The sequence below is a fragment of the Lactuca saligna genome, chromosome 9, assembly GCF_052625555.1.
Source record: "Lactuca saligna cultivar CGN05327 chromosome 9, ASM5262555v1, whole genome shotgun sequence".
NCBI lineage: Eukaryota > Viridiplantae > Streptophyta > Magnoliopsida > Asterales > Asteraceae > Lactuca > Lactuca saligna.
Genome location: NC_136425.1, coordinates 7,551,180 through 7,562,393, shown reverse-complemented (window position 1 = coordinate 7,562,393; position 11,214 = coordinate 7,551,180). Strand labels below are relative to the sequence as shown.

General features: G+C 35.2%; 1 protein-coding gene across 2 annotated transcripts; it reads right to left on the bottom strand.

The window, feature by feature from the left end:
* Positions 1-6,515: 6,515 nt before the first annotated feature.
* APG9 (autophagy 9 (APG9)) lies at positions 6,516-11,214 on the bottom strand. Of its 2 annotated transcripts, XM_078973104.1 has the most exons (11): positions 10,786-11,214; positions 10,402-10,486; positions 9,669-10,311; positions 9,248-9,568; positions 8,896-9,118; positions 8,622-8,801; positions 8,341-8,547; positions 8,156-8,233; positions 7,975-8,045; positions 7,748-7,858; positions 6,516-7,663 (listed from the first exon to the last, which is right to left on the bottom strand). In XM_078973104.1, exons 3-11 carry the CDS (start codon positions 10,235-10,237, stop codon positions 6,823-6,825), a joined length of 2,601 nt encoding a protein of 866 aa, XP_078829230.1. In that variant the 5' UTR covers positions 10,238-10,311; positions 10,402-10,486; positions 10,786-11,214; the 3' UTR covers positions 6,516-6,822. The 2 variants fall into 2 exon arrangements, with proteins under 2 accessions (XP_078829230.1, XP_078829231.1); XM_078973105.1 differs by having other exon boundaries at positions 10,402-11,214.

Sequence of the window (11,214 nt, the reverse complement as noted above, 5' to 3'; positions counted from 1 at the left end):
GCTCCGAGAAAAGAGCCTTTCGGCTCGGGAAACGCTGCTCCAGCGAAGCCCGGTTTTGCGAAAAACCCGTTGTAAGTGAGCTACGCCTACGCTAATTTTAATATAGCTTCTAATTAGTTATAGTAACATTATTAGGACCTTAAAATAATTATTTGGGCTATTATTATGAGTTATATTGAGTGTTATTTAACGCTTATATAATAATAATAATAGTCAGACTATTAATTTGTCACGGATATCGGTAGACTAAACCCTAGTGGTGTTGATACTAGGTTTTATCGAAGGAAAGTTGTTTTGAGAGTATCGAAGCGCTGTCCGAGTGTTGAGTCACCACCTATCAGGTGAGTGCATAGTTACTTTCAGCTTACACATAGATATGAAGTATTTTATATAAATTACGTGCTATGTGTGCATATTATCTGAATACTTGCTATCTATGTTGGATGAACGTTTTATACATGTTTTCAATGATTTAAACTGTATATGTATTTTATATCTACAAAATATGTTGGGTAGAACATGGGTAGATGAATGATGAGGGATAAAAGTTGAAATATAGGAACATTAGTAGCATGGACCTAGTGCCCGATAGGTATACATTGGCAGCAGTGGACCTAGTACCCTATAGATGGGCACTAGCAGTTGCGCCACAACTCGTAGATGTTTCAGATCTACGGTAAACGTCCTAGCAGCTGCGCTCTAAGGACAATATCGGCAGCTGCGCCTAATAGGGAGCCTTATGACCATGACAGTAGCGTTTAAAGGTCAATACTGGCAGAAGCGTCTCATAGAAAATGTCCCAATTCTGGCAGCTGCGCCTAAGTGATAAGATTAGCAGCTGCGCTTGACTAATGTGTCATTGGCAACCATGGACTTCATGTTGTTTCCTTAGGATGATCCTTAGGAATGAATGAATGAGAAATAGCTGATTCTTAGGGTAGACCCTTAAGAATAAAGAAGATAATGGGGATGGGTAATTAGGTTGATTGTTTGATTATTTAAACATAATGATTATATTATTGTGGGTTGAGAACCCTATGTACTCACCAGGTTTCCCAACCTGACCCACTCAGTTTATTTATATCACAGGTGTTGATACGAAGTCACTTTACACTGAGAGATTTAAAGAGATGTAGATCACTAGTGTAAATAAATGTAAGTTCTGTTTATGCTTATGTTTCTGTATTAACGATGACATCCCAAACGTTTTGAAATGAATAAAATACGTTTCTTCGAAAATGTTTTAATAACATATTTATCATGTTTTTCTGTGAACAAATTCCGCAACATTTTTATGAAAAGAAGTATTCTGATTTTTATAAAGCATAAACAAAATCGGTCTTTTCTGGCCGTGAAAATGGGGATGTCACAGTGAATATATGAAATTAGGGTGAAAAAGTGTCAATTTTTCAAAGTTACCCGGGAAGGCTCGCAGCCTCCCTTTATATAGGGTGAGAGGGCTCGGACCTAGTGGCTGGGAGGTATCCACGTCGCACCTGCGAGGCTCGGTCCGGAGGGGGGTGACGAAGCAGATGCGAAGCAGCTCGGTGGCAGCAGCTGCGAAGGGCACGCGGCAGGAGAGGCGAAGGCCACGAGGTCGCTGCGAGGCTCAGATGTGGCTTCGATGCGAAGGGCGCGTCAGGGGCTCGTGGCTGCTTCGGATTGGGACATGCGTCGCTTCTTAGGCTGCACCATGTCTCCGGCTCGTACACGTAGCACTGCGAGGCGAGGCCACGACTCCGGTGATGCACCTGCTTCGTGCGAGGTGACGTGGCCGGTACTATTCATGTGAAATTCCTTGGTTTTCGGGCCTCGAACTTCTAAAATCCATAACTTTCGCATACGAGCTCCGTTTTTGACGTTCTTTATATGAACGCGTAGCTAAAATTACTCTCTACAACTTTTGTTTAGATTTTGTCGGCTAATTTTGACTTTATTTTTAATATTATAATTTTTAACAGACCGGGATAGGAAAATCCGTTAAAAATTCATAACTTCTTCATCCGACATCTGTTTTCGTCAGATTTTTTACCGTTGTACTACAAATGACGAGACCTTCGATTCTCGTTTAGGATTTATCGGTCAAATATCCCTCGATCTAAAATTCGAGTTTTTAACTGTCTACTGCTAAGTTGAAACTTTGAAAAATCATAACTTCCTCATACGAAGTCAGATTTTGGCGTTCTTTTTATCGAATTTCTCGGTTTAACGAATACTACGACTTTCATTTAGATTACTAAGGCTAAAAAGTAGTTAATCAAAAACTCACTTTTTACGTCATTCGGCGCCGTGCCGGTTTTGTCGCGGATCTTCGGTTGGTCATAACTTCTTCGTTATAACTCGGATTTCGACGAGGTTTTCACCTACAAATTTCTAACGAGATTGTCTACAACATCAAATAATAAAATTTTACTTATTTAAAATTTTATATTGTCACTAAATTTCACTATTTGACTTTTAATTGGAATCTCATAAGTCTTCCAATATTTTCTGAGTGATTCTAAACATAGTTTTACTTCATTTCTAGTAAAAACCATCTTGTTAGAACTCAACACTCAATTTCACATAGTATTTCACAATTTTATTCATTACAAAACACGATTTCAAAACGTGTATGTTACAACTATTTAATTCTTAAGTGAAACCACCAAGACTCGAACACTAAACCTCCCATATGAGAGGCAGTGCCATACTTTCTCATGGGCAATTGCTTGAAACCCCAAAACTTGAATATTGAACCTTTCTTTTAGTGTAGGACCATATTGGATCAAAATCTTACAAGATAAGGACAAATCTTGCACTCACAAGATGCAAACACTAAACTCATTAATATGTTTGATAACAACTCAATATGATTGATGTGATTGGGAGCTAATTTTAGAAGGAGACATTAAACAAGAAAATGAAAGGAACAAAGAACAACACATGTGAATTATGTACAATTAAGAAAGTGTGAGTCAAGTGGGACCATTAAGTTGTTTGTAAACATGGTGGCAATTTTGGTGTTTTTAAGTGTTGATCATGACCAAATTTAAGGAACGAGGAAAATGGTGATATCTTTTAAACATACAATACAAAATTGACTATAAAAGTTGATGGATTTAGGTAGAGGTGCCCAAGGATTAAAGTCTATTTGGCTTGATATATTAGTTATAACTTATATATATTACAAATTAAATTCATTTACTTTTATAAGAAAGAAGGGGATGCATAATGATATATATATATATATATATATATATATATATATATATATATATATATATATATATATATATATATATATATAAAAGAGATAAAAGAGAATAATTTAACGACGTTGTAATTGGTGGCTTTTTTTTATTCTAACATCTTGTTAAAATATCATATATATATATGGGTCGGTTAAAAAAAAGTACATCGTATTCAAATTAAGAATCTATCTACAAAGATTTGATTCTTAAATTAATACTAATTTACATACGCTTTAACATTTGAATCATTATAAAGAAAAAGATGTAGTTCATTTAAGACCATTTTGTATCTATGACAAAAAGTTTGATTAAAATAAAAATTTGCCAAATCTATAATTGTCATATAGCAAAAAAAAAAAGTTCTCATTTTGTAACCTTGTAACTGCACCAACAAATAATCTCGAAATCAGCCTAAGCGCCCCATAACCATGTCTACATGATTCCCAATCATAATTCATAAGTAGGGCTTCAATGCAAAACCATTAACTCACATAGAGGCACCAAGCTTGATTGAGTCTTGTAAGGCCTAGGCTACTCTTGACGAAAACACGTAATCGCAAGTATACGGTGTCGTGCAAGTAATATAATCGTAAGACTTGATATCAAACCCACATGGACTAATCCTATTATAAGGAAGAGTGAACTAGACAACTGATTGTAAAAGTGATTGATTTTATTAAACTAAAAAAACTCTTAAAATAAAATTAAACTAAATTCACCAAGGTAAAAATGACAACTAAAATAATCAAAATAAAGAAGCACACAAAAATTCAACAAAATTACAAGAGAAATAGGATTTGGTTGACTTATAAGGGTTCATTGATTCTTTTAATGCAATTAACTTGTCAAACCAATTATGTGAAAACGAATAACTTAACATAAACAAAAGTTATTAGGTCTCCCGATTTGATTTAAAAACATTCACACATATCTTTATGTAGTTCATGATTTTAAAAAAAACATTAAGTTCATTGGTTTTTTTAAAAATTCCCTAACACACATCTATGTTAAGTTTAAGCGAGATAATGAAACCGCATATTTTTATTCAAAAGATGTCACAAATAAAACTTCTCTCGAAATCAATATTGCATGTAAATATTAAAATTTAAACTAGACAAAATAACCCTAACTAAAGTTGATTAAGTGCTAATCAAAATCAAATTCTCCTATCAAAATTCATATTTTAAAAATAAACACATATTTAAACATGTCATTAGATTTCAACAAAATTGGTTCAAACAAAATAAAATACATTAAAATTACCATTTCACCCAAATCATCTAAAACCCTAATAAAAACTACTCCATTACACTGAAATTAAACACCACAAACAGATAAAAATTCAACATCATTATCATTGATTTTAATTCTAATCAACAAAATAAACTTAGTATAGTATCTAACCGCATAGGAATATACTTGGAAAAAAAATCAGAATAATAAAGAAAAGAAATCACCCAATTATGATTCGGTTACCATATACACCGATTTTGATTATGACGATGATGTTGGCTTCCAAAAAATTCATAACGTGATGAAGAATGATAAAAGTTTCTTGGTGGCTACCTAAGGATTTCTTTTTAACACTGTCCTGCAGTCGGTTCTTTTTTTTCTTCGTAGTAGATTTTTTATTTATTATTTATTATTTATTATTTATTATTTATTATTATTATTTTTTTTTCCGAATCTCGGGTGCGGTCCATCCCTTCCTTTTCACGTAGACAATTGTATAATTATAAAGCATAAGTACATGAACTATCCTCTAACTTTCAAGAATTGTGTAACATTACCCCTAGCCTTCAACTTTCAGTTTAGTACAACTTTAGCCCTTGATCTTTTAATTCAATTTTTAATTTTCAGCCTTTTTTTTCTAACAGCAAATTAACTTCAACTTTCATGTCGATTATGAGCAGGAAAACGACCGATTCAACGAAAACTCAAAACTTCAAACTTGTAGATAATTGTGTCTATTTTCCGGAACATCTTGAATCGCCTAAATCGGAACCCAAGGAGCCAGATATGATGAAAACACTGATATGCAGTCAATATGCCAAACATCTTTTATTCGCCTTTATTCGCTCGTGATGAATTTATATTCTTTCGAATCCGTCAATTCGTCAATTCCATGTTGAAACCATTTGGACATTATAATATGAGTCTAACTCCCACCAAAACTCGTAGAAAGCACGATGTGCTATATTTTGGATTTCGTACAAAGAAAACCAACTCTCACCAGCTTGTAGAATAAGTAGAGGGGAACTCAAGAAACTCGAGTTGCACTTGTGATAACAATTGGTGATGAAAGTCATCAATTCATATGAGAAACAATTGGTGCTATATTTTGGATTTCGTACAAGAAAACCAACTCCTACCAGCCTGTATAAATAGGAGGAGGGGACCTAAGAAGTTTAGGTGAACTTGTAAAAACAAGTTAATGAGTCGTCAATTCCTTTAAGAACTGTGAACTTTGTAAGAAGAAGCTCAACTCCGATCGTCCTATAGAATAAGAGATGAGGAACCCATACAAGACAGATGAAAAACCCAACCGAATGGACACAAAAATACCAACCGGAAAATATTAGGTCTATTACACTCATTAATGTAAATTTATATTTTTAAGCTAAAAAAATGATATAAATTGTAAAATCTGGAGACAAAATATAAGTTTTTAATTCATTTAATAATCGAAAAACGAGCACTAAACAATTAGAACCATGCTTGATTTGGGTTTGAGTCTCAGACCTAGACTTGTTTTGCAGTCAACTACAAGTCTACAACAACAATAACTATGTTCCATTTCATGTAATGTCAAGAGGTAAGGAATGTTAAATGTACTATATAATCTCACATGTATCCAAGGTTAGAGAAGTTCTTTCCAAAAAAAATGTACTATTTACAATGGTAATACTTGAAAGGGTAGTTTCTAGTTACATTAATTACATTAAAGTGACAGTACCCTTAAATCTTAATCACTTTCTAACCAACAGTGGCATCCCGACTAAAAAGAAAGTGCATTAAGCCGAGAAAAATTAAATATCGTCAATCTTTTGTTCCTACCTATCTTCCTATTTATATAAAACAATGACATGTTAAATCCACTAATTCTTTCTCTTAATCTTATTTCTTGATTTTAACACTTATCTTAATCCAATGAGTAGGAAGATTAGTAGAAGCAAAAACTAAGAGAATATTTGATTTCTCTTAAGCCGAACAGATTAATACGGACTAAATATACAAACTTGGTTTCTTTATAGAATATACACTTAAAAAAAGAAGTAATCATAAAACAAAAGCAGAAGACGACCAGTTTTATATACAATGCATATTGCAATATATCATCAAGCTTCATGATAGTACGAGAAGCTTCATGATAGTACGAGATCATAAGTTCTCAAGAGATCAACAAATCATCAATCGGTTAACTGATTTCTTGTTACTTTAAAGCGACTGTACCCTTAAATCTTAATCACTTTCTAACCAACATTTTCGACTTCAATTTCCTAATTGATTTATATACAACAAAGAATTTCCAACAGTTTCTTTGCAAAGGATCACAAATTTTAAACCAGAAACAGATCGACACATCGAATCATTCTATGGTTCTTGGTGGGCTTTGAGAGTGTCTATCATAAATATCATCAAAAGGAAGATCAAATTTTCCTCCTTCAATATCATCCATATAAAACGTCCTTGATAATAATCTGTTTTCACCCCTCCAATCAAACTGCTGATGATCATGTTCCTCAAAGCTTCTTTCCGAGATATTATCATTGTAGTCATTGTAATCATCCCGAGTGAAGTTCGGAGGCTCAATAAAGCTCGTCTGAGGCCCCACCCCTCGCGGGCCATCCCCCCTAGCCCACCACTGACTCCTGCCCGCCTGCCCGATGCTGCCCGAGTCATGATGTTGCAACACACTTCCACGTAACAGAGGAGCAGATGTTGATGTATCCATGTTACTCCCTATCCGATCATCGAAAATGCTTCCCCAGTTTTCATCATACGGGACCCGGTCCCGACCCAGGTCAGGCGGGTCCCACACGTTTGCCAGACTTTCCTCAACATCAACCTGCCCGGATTCCATGTCTTGTTGACCGATTGATGTATGATGATGATGATGATGATGATGAGCGGATGTGTGGTACCAGTCTAGAATGTAGGGGTGGTTCTTGTGGACAGGGTCAATGAGCCACATGCAATCGAGTTGATAAGCACTTCTTGAAATGTTTGGGCTTCTTGTGTCCCTTGAAAAGTAGCTGTTTGGGTCACCTTGGCCTCGAGGAGCCCATTGTTGCATATGGTCCAGGCCCATGTAGCCACCTGGCCTTATACCCTGTTCTTGAAACTTTTGCTCTTTGAATGTTTTCAGAGTTGAAAGAAACCGCTTTCCATCTGCGCTTGGTTCCCATGATGGATAGCTGCTCTGAAAACTGCACCATTTTTTTATAAGATACTGTTAGTCATTGGACGAGGGTATTTCAGACATTTAACACAAACTTGAGGATAGGGAATACCTTAGGAATGATTTCTCCATTTTGCCCTGGGAGCTTCTGTAAGTTCGGGAGGCGATATGTGGTGATCCGTACTTGATATTACCATGCTTTTGGAAGTCAAATGTACTAAAGCTGCAAAAATATATAATTATGGATTTTTTTTTTTGTATATGTAGAAATTTTAACAAATGAGAATAATAAAAATTATGTTAGATTAAAGAGAAAAAAAAATTATGGTGCATACAAACCTGCAAACATGACCAACTCCTTGAACATCAACAGTGAAGTCAGCAATAAACTGCAAAATATCATCAACCCGCTGCAGCATCGACAAAGTTATATTTAAAATTCAAATTTTGAAGGGCATTTTAGACATTTTAACAATGAATCCGGTCAAAATATTGCATTCTATATGAGATGGAGGGATACCTTTGGTACTACAAAGATAAGCAAGAATGGAGTTAAAAAGATTGAGGCCATCTCTTCCAGCAGCATCTTCCCAGTGTACTGCATAGCATAATAAAATACTTTGCCAAGTCAGCAACATGGTAACGAATAAAAGACGCAAATGCCCTCATCATACTAATCAGTGTATACAGCTCTCAATGGGTTACCTGAAAAAGAGTTTCAAACTCCACCCGAACATATTCAGTGTTTTCTTTTCCACGCCATTTTTTAGGCATATAATGAGTATGTTGGACAACAAGAGACATAGTGCCATGTGGATCAAGTACAAGAAGCTCATCTGAAACAGCAGCTCGACTAATAGCAGTGATAGCTCCAAAAACAGCTCCATACCAGAACAGATTACGCCCAAAGATCTACAAACATAACATGAACAACTTCAGTCAAAGCAAATCAGTTTGACTTTAATCATGTGTAAGAAAAACATTACATGGCCTTCAAGCAGAGACTCCTCAAGGAAAGCAATGATGATCAAGATTGCAGCAAAGCCACCAGAGACAAAAGATACAAACTTTGCAATGATTGATAGAATTGGAGATGGGAATTGTTTTAAATAATCAGAAGCGTGTGTAACACTGCTGTTGATTCGGTGCTTGAACAGATGATCCACCTTCAAGAACATAAGATTTCAGATAAAAAAAAAACATTAATAGCAAAGAAAAGAATTGTCATAATAAGTAAAAGAAATTAGGGAACAAGATTACCTCGTTGAATTCACGGAATATCCATTTTGAAAGATTTGACCATCTTCTTGATGAAGCTGTACTAGGATGATTGTAGAACTGTTCAGCATGTCTTAGAAAAAGATACACGAGCATAAACACAACCAGAAATGGAGAGAGGAGAAGCATTGCAATCCCAACCACCATTAACCTTTTCTTTAACGTATTGCGATCGCTTACAAAGTCCTTTCTGATACAAAAGTTTCTGCACAAGATTCTATATAATTTCAGCATACACATCTAATCTGGTAAGCTATATATGTCTGTTTCTTTTTGACTTAATACAGAAAGAACAAACCTATCAAACATGATTCATAAGAGAGAGATCACGAACCTATCAAACATGCTATGCAATATGCACCAGTTTAGAGTCCATTCAAGGGTCTTGGTTAGCATGAGGCAATAACGTGTACCATTTGGACCTTTCTTGACGGTGGGCCCCGCACCCGGGACCCACGAAGATATCGGGAAGCTTAGCACCCCTTTGTTCAGCATGCCAATTAAATAATTTTCCTTCCTCATCAATCGCATCACAATATCATGAGCAGAAAGATCCTTCACCACACATAACTGCTGTGATTCTTGAATTTGAACTACCTTTTCAAGAATCGATGCCCATGGTGTTGTTTGCATCTCATTATCAGTCACACCAAGACTTGCAAAAAAAAAAAAAAAAATTCAAAAAAGTTAGAAACTTCAGTTATTAAAATCGAAAAGACATATCACTTATTAACTTGATCACGTGCTACAAATACCTGTTAATGTAGAATTGGCGTATTTCTAGTGTATCCTTAAGCTGTACAAAGAACCTTAAAAAGCAAAAGATCCAGTAAACAAACGTGATTCCAAGATAACCAAGGATAACAACTTTAAAAGGAGTTAATGGTGTCAATGGATGTTGATGAAGAGCCTCTTTAGCAAGATCACATGGTTTTATCCCGGATTCAACTGCATCCATTCCACATTTTGCACTTCGAAGACCATTCCAATCAACAAATAGTAAGAAAAAACCAGAGAAACATATGGTAAAAGCCAAGCTCAAAAGTTCAACAATCCACTTAATGATTATGCACCAAAGACCTTTCTCACAGTAGTAGCTATAAAGCCTCTCAAAGAAGAGATCTAAATCAGCAATTGGTTCGACTTTCAAGCTTTCACCATTAAGAAGCCCAGAAGGGCTTTCAGAACCTGGACTTGGTGCTCTTTGGTAATCAGACAACTCGATTTCAGGGGGAACATCGTTCACAAATGTTGTATAAGATGATTCTCCAAGCAATTTTTGTTTCAGATTCTGGAGAGCGCCTTTTTGCCCACCAAACATCATTCATATATTATGTTTATAAATATGCATAAACAGAAGCAAGTCGTCCATCCCCCAAAATAAATTACAAGATGATCCTGAAACGCAGAAGAGGATCACTACAAGACCCCACAAGTTAACATGCCCAATAAGTTTTGAAGTATCTGTTTAGATATAGAATCACTAACCAATTCAATCAAGTTTATGCAATGTCAATATATTAGATGTATCAATTTCTCTCACAAAACTAAAGTTCCAAGAAATCAGCAGCACCTGGCAAAGATAAAAATCATCAACTTAATAACCAGAATTGCATCACAAGTTAAGAAAAAAGTGATTCAAGGGTTGCAGAATAATGTAAAAACAATACAAAGATTGTATCTTTTATAAGTATTATGTCATCCAATAGCGAGTTGATGTTCTTGAAAAATATTTGGGGAATAATCTGTTGTCAGATAAACTAAACCCACATCAAAAGATTCAATAAATTCCACCTGGGTTGCATAAAACTAGTGTATAATCTGTGCTATTTTCTTGGAAAGCCTGGATATCAAAACTTTAAAGCAGTTTACCTGTGGGAAGACAAAACGACAAACCACCGTTCACCGAATTTATAGATTGATTATAACAAAGAAATCTTTGCAGTGTAAAGTAAACCCCAGAAACCTTAATCGACGAAACAATGAAACCCCAAAAACGATTGAGCAATTAATTAAGTGTGTGACAAAAAGAAGAAAACGATTGGAAGGAAGGAAGCAGAAAGGAGAGCAAAAGAGAAATCCGGTTGTGATTGCGTGAAGGGAAAAATCGAATTTTTTTTTGTTTTTTGGTTTCTCCCCTTTCTTTCTTTTTTTATGCTGTATATTTCTTTCAGTCCAAGAAGCTTTTTTTTCATCTACTGATTCTCTCTCTCTCTCTCTCTCTCTCTGGAGACTTTGATTTAACAAACAAGATGAAGACGTGAGAATGATAATTACTCTTTGTGTTTCCTCGTAATCCTC